Genomic DNA, 21,433 nt, shown 5'->3' with positions numbered 1-21,433 from the left:
ATTCAAAATGAATTAGGGAGTAACTACCCAGTCTTTAAACACAATCCTGTGGAGGCATAATTAGAAAACTGTGGGCTCGTGAGCTGAATTCCACTGTACACTAGTCTAAACCACAAACATTTTAAATTCGAGTACAGGCTGCAATTAGTGACTGTCGCTTTTCATGTCAACTTGCAATTTCCAAGTGCTTCATGCTGCAAAAGCCGCTACAACATCCTTGAAATTGTAGGACAACAGAAAAAAAACAGCAAGAATGCTGATCAGTCAAGAATTCAAGAACATACATGACAGCTTTCGAAAGAAAAGGCCTCCAGCCTCCTGTGAAACTGTACTCTGAAGCAAATACTGTATAGCCATAACTGTGTACGAGGATAATTTCTCCCCAAAGCACCTCACTTCAAATAAGTAACCTATAATTAAAGAATGGTGGCCCACTAATACCAGAACCACATTGAAAACGCAGCACCTGTATTCAAAATACCAAACAACTGACTGTAAGGTGATTCCCAATGATCACAAATGACAGTACAGAAGAATCACCCCAATTTTTCTCCACTTAAACCTCAAACTTTGAAAGAAAAAAAGTCCACTGTTTCCAAGCTCAACAGCATAGATGTTCATCTGAAAAGAAAGAAGACTTACACCACTATGAACCCACAACCACGACAGACCTTTGTGCACAAGTTATTCACAGCGCTATTTCTGTCCCCCCGCTTCACAGTCTTGTGCCATGTTCACCCTCTACTTACCCATTTTATTACAGTTAAACCACCACCTTGCACTAATCACCCTTACCCCCACCCAAAACCACAGTCCTACTCCAGAACACTTCTCCACCTTTAAAAACAAAAGCCCAGCATCAATATACAGTCGCAGAATTATCCATACATTCCAATTTAAGAGGACAATGTGTCAAATTATAACAGGTAACAACTGAAATATAATGAGACTGAAACAGTCTGTGAAATCAATTAAGAATTATTTACAACAATAAACACAACAGGATAATCCAATGAGTTATGGGGTGTGAGGAACTGTTGCTAAAGGGATAGGGCACATAAAAGGTAAAAGTGATTCAGAAGCAAAACTGGTTGCTTAATGACATGCTCCTAAATAGACAATAGAATCATACAATATAGAAAAGGGCCTTCGACCTATCAGGCCCATACCACCAAGAATATGTAACTACCTGCACTGGTCACACTTTTGACTTGTGTGTCAATTCCAAAATCACGTCTAGTTATTACTTCTTTTAACATACTAGATTGTGGATAATTTCAGGTAAACCACCTCAAAAAAAAGGAGCACATTCAGCTACATTATTGCTTTCAACTTTTTTTTTTAAAATAACAGAATAATTAACTAATTCTTTTATTTATGCACAATAATATTTATTCTCATGCTCATATACATTCGGATCTTGTTGGTAAGTGTCAGAAAGCTAAACTGACACCAGCGACATAAACCATTACCCAAAAAGGTGTTGCAGTTCAATCAAGTATAGTAAAATCAGCCTGAGAAACTCTTCCAATCTACTATTTCTCCACTAAAGGCATCAATACGCTATGCTTAAAAAAAACAAAAATATTCAACAGAAAGGTAGAATTAAACCAACAGAAATGCTCATTTAGCCAACATGTAGCATGAGCAGTTTAATGCTCATTCATAGCCACAAATCAAATCCTCTCATCCTGCATATTAGTGAGCAAAAAAGCATTTTCAAACATTTGGATGGAAACCCTTCAAAATATTCACTCACCATTGTTACCAATTTCTAAGTAACAGTTTTGTTCGTACATTTGTTCAATATACTAGTACACAACAATAATGTGCCTTTGAATGAACAAATGCAGGATAAGTACACAATACACAAGCCATATGGTGTGTCTCAATACAGATAGCAAAACATTCATTCAATGACCCCCACTAACATACTGGATTTCCCTTCAAGCAGCAGTGTGCAAAGTTACCATTCAGAGAAAGAATTTTGCATATCAAGAGCTCATAAATCAGGGAGAAGAAGGGGCTATTAAAAAAAAACACATTTCATTAACCATAATTTGTAGAGCACGAACAGCATTACCAAGCAGCACAATATTTTAAATCTCTGTATCAACTTTAATTTCTTAAGGACCAGCTTAGAAAAACAATAAAGCTAACAACTAATTTACTGTAGGCATTCCTCATCTCTTTCAAACTCTGGAACACCATCCCTTAAAAACGTACTAGTGTACATAACTATAAATGGAGACAGTGCACCAGCAGAGCCTATGTTGACAATTTTACATTTGAAGGAGGGAATCAGTCCCAACTCCAGAAGAACCTTCTGGACCAAAAGGAACAGACAGAATATTCAAAACAGGATTAGCCATGATCAAAAGCTGTGGGGCAATTCCCAATCTATACAGAGCTGAACTAAACAGCAACTGTGGCATCTTTGGAGGAAGTGTGATCAGAAGACTAATTCAGCTAAACCAAATGCTTAAAATCAGGGCAAATAACAAGTCAATAAATTTAGTTATCTGCTCAGAAACCTGCACTCTCAGTACTTTTAGGATGTTCATTCAAGATTGCAGTACTTGAGTGGCAAGTTATCCTGTATGCAGGAACTGACTGTCATACGACAATCAGTTGCCCTAATTTCCTCCTCACTCCTCCAAACAAAATGCAAATTCTGTATACAGAACGTTCCCCAAACCACTGTTAAAAGTCAGGAAGTACTTTCAGCAGATTGTCAGTGACCTGCTGGAAGGACGTGATACTCAAGGACTCCAACACCTCCGGCAGGCATGTTCTCAACAGAAGAAGCCAGCTACACATCACCACCCAGAGGCAGTAGTACATCTGGGGTAGAGAAAACAAGGAAGAAACACAGAGATAATGGGAACTGCAGATACTGGAGAATCTGAGATAACAAAGTATGGAGCTGGATGAACACAGCCGGCCAAGCAGCATCTTAGGAGCAAAGAAGCTGACGTTTTGGGCCTAGACCATTTGTTATCTTGGATTCTCCAGCATCTGCAGTTCCCATTATCTCTTAGGAGCACATCTGTTTTGCGCCTTCAATTCAACTGCTATGGAAATCCATTTACCTTACTAAATCAAAATGTAATAACAGTAGAGTGTTCTGTCCACTGGAAATACAGATACCCCTTCAATCCACTAGAAACCTCTCTTATTACAGAGTTTCATCTGATATTTCACTGACAAATCATCAACGTTAACCACTGAAGCTGGAAGTTCTGAAAAGGAATGCAAACTCACAGATCACTTTTTATTGACAGAATTCCCATTGTCAACATGTTAAACACAGTAAAACACTTGTCTCAATAAAACAGCACCATAATTTACAAATTCCTGCAGAATGTAACCATTGGGATTCTCCAACCCTCGCTCTCTAATGGGGTCAACTTTATGGAATAGCCTTGAACTATTCCTTGCTGTAAGAAGACAGTCTATAATATTTAACCCGTATGCTCCAACAAGTAGCAAGAGTGAATGATCCTCTGTGGCACCAATTATGCACTATATTTTTGATGTAATACTAGTGTTGCTTCTTAGGCTATAACAATAATGCTCATCACTCAGTTCATAGTAACCACAGCTAACAATACAATTCCATCATTAAAATAAACTGGAAATTTAAATTTTGCAGAATTTAATACTGATGTTTAATCCATGCAACTCTGGGAAATCTCCTTTCAGACAATCCAAGGGAAACTTTGCAGATCCCTAGTTTTCCTTTCACATGTTGAGTAAAAGAATCATAGAATGATACAGTGTCGAAGGAAGTAATTTGATCAGTTGTGCCTGGGTCAACTCTTGGAAAGAGTTATTCAACCAAACCTCTTAACCGCGTAATCTTGCAAACAATTTGAAAGTCACTGCTTCTTCCACCTCTTCAGGCAATGTATCCTAGATCATTACAACTCACTATGCAAAAGATAGTTCTCTTCTCACTTCAACAATTAACTGAAATCCAGAAATTCGTGCCCTCCAGTTACTGACCTTCCCAACAGTAGCAACTATCATTCCCACATGGATTTATCAAACTACTTCATAATTTTGAACATCTGTGGTATCCCATATCTTCCCTTAAAATGTTGTTAATATTGAGAACATTATTCAGATAATTGAACTGGAGTCCAGTATCAAGGAACCCTACCAAAAATTACCAATGAGAATTAGAAGGGAAACACCACTAGTTAGTCAAACTTAGCCCAAAAGATGAGTCCAATCATCTCAGTCCAAGACACTGCTGTAGGAGTTTCTCAGCCTAGTGTCCTACATTCGTCCATGTTCATCTACCTCACTTGTCCTCCTACTATAAGATCAAAAGTAAGGAGGTTCACTGATGCTCAACGTGCTTGGTACTATTCATAACTTCAGAAACTAAAAAAACAGTGCTCACATCAATGACATTCAAGCTTAGCTAACAGGTGGGAAATAACATTTGTTTATCACTCAAGTGTCAGATTACAAGCATCTCCAATGACAGAATATAATTATTACTCCTTAACATTCAACAGCACTACCACTGCTGAGAAAACTCAATAACATCTTTGGAAAACCACTAAACACAACTGTAAAGCACCAGTCACAAATAATATGGTGATTCAAGAGGTGACAAAAGACTACATATACTTTGGTGAATAACTCCAAAAGGGCTTGTCTGCCATCAACAAGACACAAATCAAGGAGTGTGATGGAATACACTCCATCTGTCTGATGGTGTTGCTCCAATGCTCGACACCACCCAGGGCAAACAGTTACTCTATGAAAGGTCTAGGCCCGAAACATCAACTTTCCTGATCCTAAGATGCTGCTTGGCCTGCTGTGTTCATCCAGCTCTACACCTTGTTATCTGGGATTCTCCAGCATCTGCAGTTCCTATTATCTCAGTTACTTTGAATATCCCAGCACCCAACCAACACCAACAGCGCACAGGGGCAGCAACATGTGTCTTCTACATTATAAAATGCATTGCTACAATATGGACCTCTTCAGCAGCACCACCTGACCCACGTCCTCAAATCAAAGAGAAGGACAAAGGAAACAAATGCATGGAACCAAGCTCCACCACTGCATGATCACCTTCAAGTCACTCACCATCCAGATATAGAATTATAAATCACTGCTTCGTTATCTTTACTAAGCCTAACTCCTTCAACTTCCATCTACTTGTGCCACACAGACTGCGGCAATTAAAGAAAACAACAGCTCACACACCTTTTCAACAGACGAGTGAAATGGACAAAACTCAGCCTGCCAATGAGACTCACTTCCCAAGAACAAATCTAAAAAAAACTCTCAGAAGCTCATGTAGATCACTCAGCACAGAAGCGACGTGTGAACATGATTTGGAGTAAGTTGGAATCTGGTCAGAGGATATATTAAAAAAACCTGCTTAGATGGTTACTGGAGGCCCTATATCGCCACATTGATGGGGAGAGGCAGATATTTTGGTTCATAACTAAAGCAAAGTTTACTTTAACCAGCACCCTTGATAAAACAGCAAAAATTATATACCTCAAATACCATGTAATTTACTGTATTATTCTGTTCAATTATTATAATTTAATTAATCTCAATGTAAATACATTTGTTCAGTTGAATGGCCACACAAAATATTAACAACTGTTTCAATTTCTCCTCAAATACAACAATCTACCACTACACTCCAGCAATCAGTTCAGGGTGCAAGTCAAAAGGCTATCTGCCGCTAAGTTTTATTTAAGGCAATGTTGCATTATTTTTTAAGGGATATTATTTAAAGTGATTTATACTGTAGATAGAAGTATAACAGTAATGTGTATACCCCCTGTATTACATTTCTGTTACATGGCATGTGTTTTTACACTGATTACGTGGACCTCTTGATTATCCAAAACATCTGATAAAACTGCACACTTGTAATCGCATATTGGCCGGTTAATAAGAAGCTTGCTGTACGTGAAAAAGTGAAGCAGAACTAAATCAGTCTGCTTGTGGCTGTGACCATGCCATACACGAAAATATTTTTCAGAATAATACAGCATTTAAAGCAAAGATACTGGAGACACATAAGCAGGCACTGTATAAACACATCTCTTTTAAACTTTTCCACACATCTCTGCCTATAAACTTTCATTTGTGCCTATAGGATAGGTTTTGACCTGCCCATGCGATTTTTTTTAAAATGTGCTCAATGAAGCAAACAGGAAGTCAATACCCATTGGACAATTTCAGATGGTCATTAAAATCACATTTTTCATGAATTATATGTTCCTTCACTGTCGATAAGGAATTGATAAACACCTGCACACATTGCATTCACTGAAATCACTATTTATTATGTGTTCATACACAGAATGCAACCATAAGACAATATGTAAAATCACGTTGCAACACACTGGTCTCGTCAGAAGGATGTAACTTCCAGTTTCTCTGACGTTGAACAAGCAATACCCTTCCCATAGGGTCACATTTCCAACAAAAATTAAAGAGGCCACATTCTGCCCGCTAAAATGGGCATTTGTGGCAGCCACTATTTCACTTTTATGATTCTCTGAAGCTACATAAAAAGGCACAAAGGTGTGGCAACAGATATGACTTGTTCAAATAAAAAAGTGAGGCAAGATAAAGTAAAATAGCCTCCCATAAAATAAACTGCATAGAATTCATCGTGTAGTTACTAAAATGAAAAAAAAAATACTGCTATACTCCCATTCTCAGCAGTGGCCCAGACACAGAACTTTGTTACAGATAATAGCACACCAATAGTCTTCAAAATAGTTCACTTTTCTGCTACAGACTACTTTCTGGGCCGAATTACAGTTTCAGTTAATGATACATATTCAATGTAGTAACATGGTGATTCACAATTAAATAATGTGGTCACAAGAGAAAAGATAAACGCAGCTTGAAAATTACAGCGCTCAGCTGCAACTGAAAAATCACAAGCAGCCACACTGCAGAAATATGGGTCAAAGGACAAAAGTCAGCAAACTAGCTCCACCTTAAAAATATTACACTCCATGGCATTTTAGGACAACTCAAAATCACACAACATCACAATATACCACCAGCAATAAATACCAGACTCTGCATTACCACATAACATTCAGAACTTCAAATCTATGCCAGCGAAGAGAAGCTGAAGAGTTAGCTGCAGCAACTGCCAACACCAAAGGCCATGCGCAGCTTAAAGAAGTAAACATTTCCCCAAGTTTACTTGTGTATACAGCATTTAACTCAGTAAAACGACCCAATGTACAAATTTCAGAGCAAATGCCAAAGAAAGATCTCTTGGCCCAGATGGGCTACATCCTACAGTTCAGAGGGAGGTGGCTGAGGAAATAGTAGAGGCTTTGGTTGTGATCTTTCAAAAGTCACTGGAGTCAGAGAAAGTCCCAGATGATTGGGAAATTGCTGCTGTAACCCCCTTGTTTAAGAAAGGATCAAGGCAAAAGATGGAAAATTATAGGCCGATTAGCCTAACCTCAGTTGTTGGTAAAATTCTTGAATCCATTGTCAAGGATGAGATTTCTAAATTCTTGGAAGTGCAGGGTCAGATTAGAACAAGTCAGCATGGATTTAGTAAGAGGAGGTTGTGCCTGATAAACCGGTTAGAATTCTTCGAGGAGCTAACAAGTAGGTTCGACCAGGGAAACCCAGTAGATGTTATCTATCTAGACTTCCAAAAGGCCTTTGATAAGGTGCCTCATGGGAGGCTGATGAGCAAGGTGAGGGTCCATGGTGTTCGAGGTGAGCTACTGGCTTGGATTGAGGATTGGCTGTCTGACAAAAGGCAGAGAGTTTGGATAAAAAGCTCTTTTTCGGAATGGCAACCGGTGACGAGTGGTGTCCCGCAGGGTTCAGTGTTAGGACCGCAGCTGTTCACCTTATATATTAATGATCTGGATGAAGGGACTGGGGGCATTCTGGCGAAGTTTGCCAATGATACGAAGATTGGAGGACAGGCACGTAGTACTGAAGAGGTGGGGAAGCTGCAGAAAGATTTAGACAGTTTAGGAGAGTGGTCCAGGAAATGGCTGATGAAATTCAACGTGAGTAAATGCGAGGTCTTGCACTTTGGAAAAAGAATACAGTCATGGGCTATTTCTAAATGGTGAGAAAATTTGTAAAGCAGAAGTACAAAGGGATCTGCGAGTGTTGGTCCAGGATTCTCTAAAGGTTAACTTGCAGGTAGAGTCCGTGATTAAGAAAGCGAATGTAATGTTGTCGTTTATCTCAAGAGGGTTGGAATATAAAAGCAGCGATGTGCTTCTGAGGCTTTATAAAGCTCTAGTTAGGCCCCGTGTCCAATTTTGGGCTCCATATCTCAGGAAGGACATACTAGCCCTGGAGCATGTCCAGAGGAGATTCATACAGATGGTTCCTGGAATGGTTGGTTTAACATATGATGAATGGCTAAGGATTCTGGGATTGTACTCATTACAGTTTAGAAGGTTGAGGGGAGATCTAATAGAAACTTACAAGATAATGTATGGCTTGGAAGGGGTGGATGCTAGGAAGTTGTTTCCGTTAGGCAGGGAGACTAGGACCTGTGGGCACAGCCTTAAAATTAGAGGGGTTAAATTTAAAATGGAAATGAGACAACATTTCTTCAGCCAGAGTGGTGGGCTTGTGGAATTCATTGCCACGGACTGCAGTGGAGGCCAGGACGTGAGATGCCTTCAAGGCAGAGATCGACAAATTCTTGATCTCAGAAGGAATCAAGGGCTACAGGGAGAGTGCAGGGAAGTGGAGACGAAATGCCCATCAGCCATGATTTAAATGGCGGAGTGGACTTGATGGGCCGAATGGCCTTACTTCCACTCCTATGTCTTATGGTCTTAAAATTGCCTCCCATTTCCTATGACATACAACTGTTATGCAATGAGTATAACAAATCCTGTGAAACTGAATACATGGGTAATCTCGTTGTGTTACAGTAGAATGCCTTAAAACTTAAAGGATGATATAATGTAAACAAAAGCAATAGTCAGGACAATTTTGTAGGTGACCTAAAAGCCAGTGTGAGGCAGCTATGTAGATTTTGAGAATCAACACTCGCCGTCACCGCCTCACCATCAGGCTGATTCTGCAGACAAATGGCTCAGGACAAAAGTAAGAACATTAAGAAGAAAACCCAGTAACAATTATTACAATACACCCAATCAAGTTATCTGTCACCAGACATCTGAACTGCTTCATTACATCATTAATTAGACTTAAAATCATTTGAGGTTTTGATACCAGGTCGTACAAAATAATCAAAATACTCCATATCTCTGAGTTTTCATATCGCATTGCTGTCAACACCCAAAATGGGAGTTTCATCCATGGCATTACTGAATTAAAATGTTTTAGGCATCATGATGCAAACACAAATCTTGGGGACATGCTGGTTGAAATTACTTTTAAAAGACAGTTTTATTTGAAATTTGTTATAGTCCTATTCAATCCTCCCAAATGGATAAGTGCCCAGCTATCTGGCCCAATAAAAATTGCTCTCAATCTTCTGATCAGTCATCAAATGGTCCAAAGGGGGCGAGCAACACAGTGAAGCTTGTGACGGTGGGAAAGAAATGAAAAGATACCTTTGTTTCACTCAGACTCACGTGGATGTGGGTAGTATTTGAAAATATTGCATTTCTATCACAACTTTCCCATTCATGTGATGTTCCACAAATGATAATACGGTGTGAAACTGGATGAATACAGCAGGCCAAGCAGCAGAGGAGCAGGAAAGTTTGATGTTTCAGGTCAAGACCCTTCTTCAGACCCTTTTTCTGAAGAACGTTCTCGACCCGAAACAAACGTTCCTGGTCCTCGGACGTTGCTTGGCCTGCTGAGTTCATCCAGCTTCACACCGTGTTATCTCAGATTCTCCAGCATCAGCAGTTCCTACTATCTAAGTTCCACAAATGCTTTGGAGCCAACTGCATATTTTTGAAATCGAGTCACTATGATAATGTTTCAAATGCACTTATACCCTTCCAGCCAAGGCATTTCGGTAATAACGGTGATGTCAGGAATTGAGATTGGCTGTGTTCCTCAGCAAGAAGCTATTAGCAGAAACAGTTTTCCGGTGAGTGCCTTACACAGAGAAGCAATACAATCAGCTGTCAGCCTCCCTTGCATTGCCAACTCTGCAAGGGGTATAAAGTTGAATTTTTTTTAATTAACTACAGTTAATATTTGAAAATTGACCAAATCAAAATCATTTCCAGAATCCTGAAATTCATCCTGCATACATACTTCCAGCTTTTCAGAATACAATTTCAGGAAATTCAAGGTGTACGCTCTTAAAACGTTTAAGAGTAAGATTCACTTCAAGACTTTCAATTAATCCCGCACAGTGCAATTTTTTTTTGCTTTGCACATTATGGCTTTTAAATTGCACATTTCAAAAGCCTGGTAACTGATATATTAAATGGGTGAGGATAGGGTTGATGTTTGCTTCAATGATTATTGGTCTTATATGGTCAGTATTTATTGTTTAGGTTGACATAAAATAACTTCAGTGAAATTTGGTGGGATAGGCAGTTCCATTGGAACCAGATGCCAGTACGAGTCAATAACCTTAGCAGGGAAAAGTACTATGTTCTCATCCTTCAAAGTTATAGATTGTAATTCATTTATGGCTTAAGATAATGCATCCTGCATTCTGTGAATCTTTAAACCAACAGTTTTTGACATTGGTATGAGAACCAGCAATATTACTGATAATAAATAAAAAGGAACAGCAGTAAACCATTCAGCCCTTGAAGCCTGCTCTGCCATTCAAAGGCTAAGTATCCTCTTCCCATTTTCACCCCATACTCTGATTCCTTTAGCCCTAAGAAGTGCAGCTTTTTCCTTCCTAGAAGCATTCAATATTTTGGCTTCTACCACTTCTATGGAATTCCACAGGCACACCACTCCCTGAAAGAAATTTTGCCTCATCTCAGACCTAGATGGCCTGCCTCATATCCTTAGACTGTGACTTCTCGTTCTGGACTGCCCAGTCATCAGGAACATCCTGCGACTACCTTGCCTGTTCCTGGTCTGGCAGCAACTGTGAAGAAAAATCAGAGTTAACGTTTTGGGTCTTGTGACCCTTCCTCAGAAATCAGAATCAGACAGCAGTGCTGCTTGGAATGTGGGAACATTTTCCTTCCTCCACTGTCTTCTTCCCTCTCCCAATGAATCCAACTCGTTGATGAAATACAATCTCCTGGGAATTCTCCAGTATCCATCAATTTCCATGGCAAAGACAGATGGTGAGCACTGACAAAATAAGTGACCCAAGGGACACTCAAATCCTGTCCCCCATCTGATGCCCGCCTGTGCACTGCCAGAAAAGGGTAACTGGACATTGCTCAGGAGCACCCATTAAAGCGACTCTCAGCCAGCTAAGGCAAACTTTAATGCCTCAGCCTACTGAGCTAAAATCAGACTAACTCAATCAAACCTGTAGACCTTCCTCTCAACATCGCTGATGGGCTCAATATCTTTGCAACACACTTATATGACAATGGTCCAGAGCTATTTTCCAACAAACAAGGATTTTTGCAACTCTGGCTACCAATGTTCAGGAAAGACCATCAACATGTTTTGGTTGTGGTGGGGGTGGGGGGGTGGTTTTCAAGGGAAGACAAAGAGCAAATTTGCAATGAAATTACAGGTGCAAAAACTAGACTGTGAAAATAGGGGAGGGGCATGTTTAATTTTTTGAATACAAACTGGAATAATAATAATTGTGTAAAATGATAGAGAGAGGGGCAATTTTCTAAATCCCAATGAGGAAGGAATTATTGCTACATCTGATTCTAGGGGACAAGAGGGGCTAAATGGATTAGACAACATTTAGGGAACAGTGATCCCAACAGATCATAAGTTTTAGGCTAACTGTAAGAAAAGAAAAAAAGTGAATGGAGTGCTTAAATGGAAAGAAATCAATTTCAGTGGACTGAGTTCATGTGTGGACAGACTGGAATCAACAATTCGTGGATAACATTGCAACAAAACAATGGCACGCCTTTAAAGAGGCAACAGTTCAGGGACAAAAAGGGGGAAAAATAAGCTTGGGCAAACAAACCAGAGATCCTTACACAGCAGAGAGAGAAAAATGAAGCAGAAAAGAAGACTGCACGATAGATAACAGAATGAGAACCAGACTGAATACTGACCAGAGGAAAAATCTGAGACGATGAACCAGAAGCAAAGGGACACACACACATATACACAGAATGGCGCAGTGGTATGCAGCCAAGGGTCCTCAAGAATTACTTGGAATCCCATGATGTCTCAAGCCATCCGATCAAACATGAAGGAAGCCTTCTGCTGATTACCAACCAGCTGATGAGATATTAAAAATCACCATTACACACCAAGCTGGTCAAGGCCTAAAGAACAAAGTTGTTAGACAGGATCTGAGAGTGGTGGTGAGGGAACCAAGAGGAAAAAACATACTTTACCTTGGCACCTCCCATCTGCTTGTCACAAATCCATGACAGTATCTGCAGGAGTGACCACTGCATGTAGTCCTTGAAGAGGTGAAGTCCCATCACTGTACTAAATGGGATAGACTTTGCATAGATCTAGAAATTCAGACTAGACATCAATGAGGCACTGAGGTATCAGCAAATGAACTGAACTCCAACATAATCTGCAATTTCATGGCCCAGTAAATCCTCCACTCCACCACCGCCATGAAGCCAGGGATTAGCCCTGGTTCAAAGAAGAATGCAGGAGCGCATTCCATGAGGGGTTCCAGCCATACCTAAAAATGGAGGTGTTAACTTGGTGAAGCTACACCCCAGATCTGCCTGCATATCAAACAGCATGCACAGTGAGTGAGGCAAAACTAAGCAATTCCACAATCAAATGGTAAGATCTAAGCTCTAAAACCCTACAGAATCCAGTCATGAATGGTGGTGCACAATTAAACAACTCACTGGAGGACACAGCTCCACAAATATGATGGGGAAGCCTTGCACATCAATGAAAAAGATAAGGCTGAAGCATTTGCACCAATTCACAGCCAAAAGTGTCAAATGGATAATCTTTCTGCTTTCTCAGGAGGTCTCCAGCATCACAAGTGCTAACCTTCAGCCAATTCAATTCTCTGTATGTGGCATCAAGGAATAACTCAAGACAGCGGATACTATGAATGCTATGTGCCCTGGCAACATTCTGCCAATAGTACTGAAGACTTGTGCACCTGAACACCTCCAGCCATGCTGTTCCAATACAGCTAGAATACTAGCAATTACCCTGGAAGCATGGAAAATTACTCAGTTTGTCCGGCAAACAGCAGGATAAATCCGACCTAGCCAATCACTGCCCCATCAGTCTATTCTCTCTGATTAGCACAGTAATGAAAGGGGTCATCAACAATGCTATCCAGCAGCACTTGCTTGGCAATAATCTGCTCACTGATCCTAACTGAACACAAAATGCACATCATTCATTACAGCACTGATCCAAACATGGACAAAGGAGCTGAACCACAGAGGGGACATGAAGCTGACTGCCCTTGACATCAAGGTCACATTTGAGGAAGCAAAACTGTAGTCAATGAGAATCCGGGGAACTCTCTCTACTCTTTGGAGTCACACCTAACGCAAAGTAACACATGGCAAGAATAAAAGGGACAGTGATTGCATGGACCCAAAGTTGTCCAAGTGATAGGAATCAGAACATAGTAGTGACAGTTGTTTTTCACAGACTAAAGTAATGCGAAACTGGGTTTCCCCAAGTGCGGCTATTTGAACATCTACTTTGCATTTAATGACTGAGGCTTAGGTGTACAGGGCACAAATTCAAATCAAGTCTCGTGAAGAGAAAGATGATAAAGCTTCTAGATGACAAAGACTGACTCTTAGAATGGCCAGACACAGAGTCGAGTCATACAGCATGGAAACGGACCCTTCGGTCCCACTCGTTCACACAGACCAGACATCCCTACGTAACCTAGTCCCATTTGCCAGGATTTGGCCCATATCCCTCCAAATCCATTCTATTCATTTTCTCATCCAGATGACTTTTAAATGTTGTAAATGCCCTCACCTCCACCACTTCCTCTAGCAGCTCATTCTGTCTATGCACTACACTCTATATAGAAAGGTTACCCCTCAGGTCCCTTCTAAACTTTTCCCTTCTCACCTTAAACCCACAGTTTGGGACTTCTCCACCCTGGGGAAAAGACCTTGGCTATTCACACTATCCATGCCATTCATGATTTTATAAACCGACATGTCAACCGAACTTTAATGTGAAGTGTGAAGTGATACCTTCCGGAAAGAAGACAAAAAGAAAATGGGCTCCAAAGCAGGTGCACAAACAAAGACTTAGGGAAATATGCATATAAACTATTCAAAGGAGCAGTGGAGGTTGAAATTAAATCATTAATAGACCATGTGAAAGTAAGGCTTTCTAATAAATGAGCAAGGAATTTACAATGAACTTTTATAAAACTCTGGGTGCAACAGTGAAGTGTTATGCACAATTCTTGGACATATACATTGGGAAGGATGTGAAGCTTATGGACTGGGGCAAAGATTCATAAGAATGGTTCCAGGATTGAAGGATTTCAGTTCCATGGATAAACTGGTGAAGCTGTATTCTATTTCCTACTATGCACTGAAGTAAAAAGGATGACTGTGTACAAAATCATGAGGGGTCTATAATCAGAGAGAGCAAGAAAGAAAATCTGTTTCTCTCAACAGAAAGGTTAAGTACTAAAGGAGACCAAAATCAAGGTGAACAGCAGAGTGGTAAAATGAGAAAAAAAAAGCTTTTCTTTTAAAACAGTGTGTATTCAAGATCTTGAATCCAGTGCCTGAGAGCATGGAAGGGGCAGACGAAATTATGGTTGACAAAGAGGAACTAAAATTACCTCAAGAGAAAATGTCTGGAGGGCTACAAGCAAAGGGCACATGTGGGCCAACTGCAATGCTTTTGCAGAGAGTAAGTAAAGTTCGAACAGATCAGTTGGAAAACACAGGTGATTTACAGTTGGTGGTTAATAGATGAAAGAAGTATACCATGGGGGATTTGATGAGGGGAGAAAAAAGTGAAAGGTGCAACAGATCAAATGGCCTCTGTGCTATAACCACTTGATACTTCTGCAAACTGAATAAAAAGTATCAAACTTTAATTTCATGAATTAGCTAGCAAAATGCAAATATTCCATGATGAAAATGATAGATTCTTCTGCTGATATTGTTAACAATATTAAAATGGTAAAACTTTAATCACAACAGCAACTTTACAAAAAGGGAAACACATTACATCTCAACATCATTGTGCTGAAAGCTTCCGAGTAACTTTCATAATAGGACACAGAAACCAATTGCTGTAGGCCAGACAAGGCAAAGATGGTTGATTTCCTTGCCTAGAAGACACTAGTGAACCAGTTGGGTTTTCCCAAAAAACAATATTGACAACATGCATTGTCATTACTAAGACTTTTGATTCCAGACTTATTTCTTGAATTCAGATTCCAACAACTACGATGTCAATTCTCAAACTCCGGCCCCCAAACATTTCCTGCATATCTGAACTAATAACCTCACTAGGCCACTGCTTTGCCTTATAAATCATTTTCCTACTTTTTCTGGATGTTGCTGGTAAATTCAAACTAGAGGGACTAACTTTTAGAACTAAAATCATAGAAGTGCAGACCAGGAGGCAAAGATGATCGTGATCACCCACATTATACTGAATAATGTTTCAAACAGGTTATTTAACAAGCTGCTTGCAAACATTGAAAAACAAGGAAAGAGATGGATATCAGATGAAACCACCACCAACTCCCCCCACCGCGGCCCATCGCCCCCTAAGACATATACTGGCTAATTTGTACAACTGATTTATACAAAAAAGAGCTGCAATCTTTAAGTTAAGCTGCTAATACAGAATATACAGCCAAAAGCTTGGTGACCCTTGGGTTGACAATGCCCCAGCAAGCAACTGCCCACTCACCTCACTATCGTTAAGTGTAAATTTACTTTCTCCATAGCCTTACTTCAACATAAAATTTCTTTTAGGTGGATATTTCCTGGTTGTTCAGTTCTGTAACCCTCTCAAGGACAAAAGATATTTTTATAACTTAATTATGCTGCTGAGATTCAGTGCCTTCCATTCAAACAGTACGTTGGAGTTTGAACATACTGGGCAACCTGTGATCACATAAAATAAAATACAAGAATCTTCTCAAAGTAAAATTAGTTGACCAACAAAACAGCAACAGATTACAGGTGCAACTTAACACAGTGACTGCTTCTACTTTTGTGGAAAAAGTGCTAAATAATCCTAATCTCATTCATGCCTGTATTAACCTTAGCTTTGCACTCCTGGCTGACCTCCCTTCTTTCACCCTCTTCAACATTAACTCATTCAAAGGTTTGCTGCACGCATCGCGATGTGTACCAACTCCCAGTTAACCATGACTCTTCTGCTCACTGACTTACAATGAGACTTTGCCAGAATGGGATTTATCACCAGGATGCAGTAGAAAGATGCTGAGAACAATATTATATAATCATCAGGCTGTGAAGGTGTATACAAATACTTGATTACTGCAGTGGTTTTGTGACATCATTGCACAATTCCCAAGGAAATTTTACAACCCAAATGGGAAAACTACAAAGAGACTTCTGTATTTCACAACAACAACTTGCAGTTAAATAGCCCATTTAATAAATTAAAAACATCTCAAGTCACCTCTCACAAGTGTCAAAGACCATCTTGACAGCAAGCCATGCAAAATATTAGATTCGATGGCCAAAAGATTTTCTTTTCCTAATACCTTAAAAGGAACAAGAGGCAAAAATAGGGAGTGGTTTAGGAAGGGAATCACCAAGGCAGCTGAAGGAACAATAACTAATGGTGGAGCAATTAAAACTGAGAATACAAATTACAGTAAAAGGAGTGTTGACATCTCAAAGGGTTATAGAGCTAGGGATGGAACCAGGTCATAGAACATGGGAATTTTAACATTGACGCTTTGCCAGAATGGGCACCAATGTAGGTTAGTGATCACATGTGTGATGGTTAAACAGGAGTTGGCACACATTGCAATGTGTGCAACCAAACTTTGAATGTGTTTGTGTTTGATGAGCGTGGAGGAAGATGGAAGGCCAGCCAGATGTAAACTAGTGTTGTCGAGTCTATGGGTAACAAGAGGCATAAATGAGGGTATCAGCAGCAGGTAAACCAAGACTGGACAAAGTTGGACAATTTACCGAGGTGGAAATAGCCAGTCTTATTGATGGTGCAATTTGCAATATTGATGGTCCAAGAGGTCCTCTCAGGAAAAAAAGAACTCAGTTTAGCTTTTTCCTGTTAGTGAGAGAGAGGGTGGGGGGAGGGCAAGCAAGAGCATTGATCAGCAGGAAGCAAAGAATGGTTTCCCATTACTTAGTCACACTGATTTTCTAATCAATCAGCACTTAAGTTGCATGGCAAACCAGAGAAAGAGGAAGGGTTGAGAGAGGCAGTACTGCAGGGAGAACTGGATGTCAGTGTACATGCAGAACTGAATTCGCATTCTGATGATGTCATTAACAAGCAATAATGCAGAGGGGAAATAGGAGAGGGTGACCAAAGATAGAAATCTGAGTAATCCCAAAAGGAATGCTATGGAAATGGGAAAAGAAGCTATTGTGATTGATATATATGTAATTGTAGTCAAGGTAAGAAAGTAACCAAGCAAGTTACTGTCAAAGGAATAAGATCAGCCATCTTAAAAGCTGCAGATAAACTTACAAGAATGAAAAGGATGGTTTACCACTTCAGAAAAGATTTACCAGGATGCTGCCAGGAATGGAGGGTTCAGAGGCTGGGACCTTTTTCACTGGTGTGTAGGTGGTTGATAGATGACCTTGACGAGGCTTATCAAATCATGAGGGGCACAGATAAGGCAATTTTTCCCTAGGGTGGGGGATTTCAAGACGCAGGGTCATATTTTTATGCTGAGAGGAGAAAGATGTTCAAGAGACATGAAGGGCATTTTTTCCACAGCGCTTCATGTGCAGAATGAATTTCCAGAGGAAGCGGTGGTTGCAGGTACAATTACAACTTTTAAAAAGATATTTGGATAAGTACATGAATAAGAAATGTTTGGTGGGATATGGGCCAAATACAGGTAGGTGGAATTGATTTAGATTGAGATTATGGTCAGCATGGACGGGTTGGACCAAAGGATCTGTTTCTGTGCTGTATACCTGTACGATGTGATGTTGATGATGACCATCCACACCACATACTTCCACACCATCATAAGGAAGTAAATCTGATTCAGGAATTCAAACACAAAGTTCTGGGAAAGATGTGCATAATAGGAGACACGTTCAAAGAATTTTCAAAAATGTCAGTGCCATTGTATATGGTTGATCACAGGAAATGGCAAGTTTGCAAACAAGCTATTTTGATCATTCTAAGCCGCATATTACAGATAGTTTCAAATCAGCCTGTTCAAAGAAGGAATCACACACCTCCGCAGCAGATGGGAGGTATTACACAGTCTTCCCGGCAGAAGTTCTGGATACAGAAGAAAATGGTGGAAATGGGGACGTCCTCCATTCCCCAACAGCGTCCACTACATCTGAAGTATAAAACTAACACTATCGAAGTGTTGAACGCTTTGAAATCAAAGAAGCCTTTCAATCTGGTCTAGTTATTGAGAATGTATGTGCGCATGTGTGAGAGGGGTCAATCCTAAACTTTTAAAACGAAAAAAATTCGGATCTAGAGAATGCTAATCACATCCTCAGAATTTCTCCATACTTCCGAAGTTCAATCACGAAAGAACGCTAGACAAACATTCCAACCAATCTGAACACGAGTGAGATAAATGTACTATTTTATTGATGTTTGATACTGAAGGTAGCCAATATTCCAAAACAATAAAGACAAAATATTAAGTTAGTCAAGGAATTCTGCAGAGCAGTGTAAAATGCCCTGACGTCTGGACAAAGTGGTCACAGACAAGCTCTCTCCTAGCCGGGGAGTTGGAGGCAGGCAGGAAGCATGAACCTATGTTGAAAGCTATCCAGTGAGCCATAAAATCTAATGACTAGACAATGCCGGATCAGAGGTGAAACTGGCCACCTCTCGGTTCAATTTTAATGAGTTGTTCCGATGCATCTTAAGATCTCGTTTAAAATCAAAAGAATGTCCTTCTCTAATCACAGATTTTCTTTTAATTCTGTTTACAAATAGCTTTGGGGGTGCTATGGCTGTCCTACCTTGAATTCACGGCTGAGCTGCGGAGTGTATTCTGAAGTCCAGAGTGCTCGGACCAAAGAAGCGAGCTGTTCAGTGACTTCTCCTCTCGGGTCCGCCTGGGTGTTCGATCGGAATAAAACTCCGTTGGATTTGGAAGTTTTGTCCAGCTCTTGCTCGTCCTCTGCCTCCCGGCTCGGCGTCTCTGTCCCCTCGGGGCCATCGAGCCAGCCGGGCGGCCGCTCCCGGTACTGCTCCAAAGCCAAGAATTCGGCGAAGAGTTCGGTGTTGCTCAGACACTGAAGCACCGCGTTCATGAAGCAGGTGTTACCGTGGTTCTTCAGGCCGGCCACGCCGGGGGGCTGCCAGCGCTCCCCAGAGAAGCAGCTTTCGGACGAGTCGCTGTGGCCGGCGGCGGCGCACCGACCGGCAGCGACAGCGGCCGGGTTGATGCCGCTCATCATCATGATGATGGAGGAGGCCGAGGAGACCACCCCGACCCCCGGCCCCAGCCCTATGCCCAGTCCCATAGCCGCGCCGGCCTCGGCCGCTCGGAAGTTCTTGAAGCCGCCGTCGTCCTTGTCGTCTTCAACCGCCTCCTCAGTACCGAAGTGCGAAAGGGTGGACAGCGTCTTCAGCACCCTATTCATAAAACTTCCGACCGACCGTGCCGAGCCCCGCCGAAAAAGTTTCTTACTAAAGGACTTTTTCTCCTTAGAAACCGCCTTAGACATGTCCCCAACCTCCTCCAAAACAGTCGCTACAAGGAAAAGTTGTTCGATGGATTAGAGATCCAACACTCCCAAAAAAGTGCAACTACAAGAACGCTTAATTTGTACTTTGTTTCCACATTGCGTTAAAAAAGTAAACCAATTGATTCATTTGCAATTTGAGAAAATGTAATTTTTTCCAAATTGCAGTTTGAAAATGTTTTAAACTTGCGATATTTTTTCTTTAAAAAACTGTTGTTTTTTCCCCAAAAAAAGCAAAGCAACGATTTGTAAAATGCAAAAAGATCTTCAAAGATGCGAAAGAAATCAATGGGAAAGTGTTCAGATTTGCAATGCAGTCATTCACATTGGCTGGGGGTGTATTTCAAGGCGATCGTTCCGATGGATGATGTTGTTCGCGTTGCGAGAGTGAACTTGCAGCGGCCCCGGGGTGTCGAATGCGCGTGCGCCCCGGCCGGCTGCACGACCCCGTGCTGACCCCCGGCGCTGCTGCCGTCCGCCTCAGAGAGGCGCCCGATCCATGAGGCGCCGCTCGGCTCGGCTACCCGGCTTTCTCCTTCGGCCGGGGATCGGGATCGACATCGACATGGCCCCTGCAGCCGGGCGGAGTCTGTGTGGGTTTGTGTATTTCTCACTCCCCCTCCCTATCGTCGTTTTCCTTCGCGATCGGTTCTCTCGTTCAACCAGACTCGAGATTTAGTTCGATCCCCTAGAAAGCTGTCGGCCTACGAGCCGACCGTCGGAGCCCATGCTCCGTGCCCGGCTCATTCTTCGCCCCGAGTCAACGGTGTGTGCCGAAAGCCACAAGTCATCGCCAGCCAGGCCTTTCCGCCCAACCGTCCTCCTGAACCATCGCTGGGGGCGGGGCCGCTCCCTGCTAGGCGGTGTCTGCCACCTTTCACCATGACAACCATCGCGTCCTCTCCCAGCCGCCACTCTGATTGGCTTCGGTAACTGTATCTGTGCTTTTGATTGGGTACAAATTATGTCACTCACCTGCCCCGCCCTGCGGCATTGAGTTGTAGCAGTTTAAAGGGCGAGTTACATTCATTTAAAGGGGAGGGCACATTATGGGAAAACGTTTGACAACATTGTTTTCCTGCATAATAAGATCGTAAAGATTCTTTATACAATCCATGATACAAAGCATCACATCTGCTCCTCAGTTTCTGGTTCTGTTTTCGTCCCAAAAATCACGAGTTGATTTCTCAACAGCAACATCGTAAAACCATCATTCAAAATTGGGCATTAAGTCAAATGAAGAGATTTTAAGTGAAAACAGAAAGAACTGCGGATGCTGTAAATCTGAAACAAAAACAAGTTGCTGGTAAAGCTCAGCAGGGCTGGCAGCATCTGTGAGGAACGATCACCGGACCCGAAACGTTAACTGTAATTGGCTTCTTCACAGATGCTGTGAAGAGATTTTATGACCTCGGAGCAAAACTTTGTCAAATTGATATGAGTTAACAAGTGCCTTAAAAGTGGAGAGAAAGACAAAGAAA

At 41.3% G+C, this 21,433-nt stretch overlaps 1 protein-coding gene across 1 annotated transcript in view; it reads right to left on the bottom strand.

Moving 5' to 3' along the window:
• The window catches only part of usp31 (ubiquitin specific peptidase 31), a 121,925-nt gene extending 101,132 nt beyond the window's left edge, over window positions 1–20,793 (bottom strand). The window contains exon 1 of the mRNA XM_048552168.2: window positions 19,224–20,793. Within this exon, the coding sequence (XP_048408125.1) occupies window positions 19,224–19,934 (711 nt within the window). The 5' untranslated portion in view covers window positions 19,935–20,793. The remainder of the gene's footprint in view (window positions 1–19,223) is intronic.
• Between the last annotated feature and the right edge of the window lie 640 nt (window positions 20,794–21,433).

The sequence above is a fragment of the Stegostoma tigrinum genome, chromosome 23 (assembly GCF_030684315.1).
Source record: "Stegostoma tigrinum isolate sSteTig4 chromosome 23, sSteTig4.hap1, whole genome shotgun sequence".
NCBI classification, from domain to species: Eukaryota; Metazoa; Chordata; class Chondrichthyes; order Orectolobiformes; family Stegostomatidae; genus Stegostoma; species Stegostoma tigrinum.
This window is presented reverse-complemented; position numbering and strand designations above follow the sequence as displayed.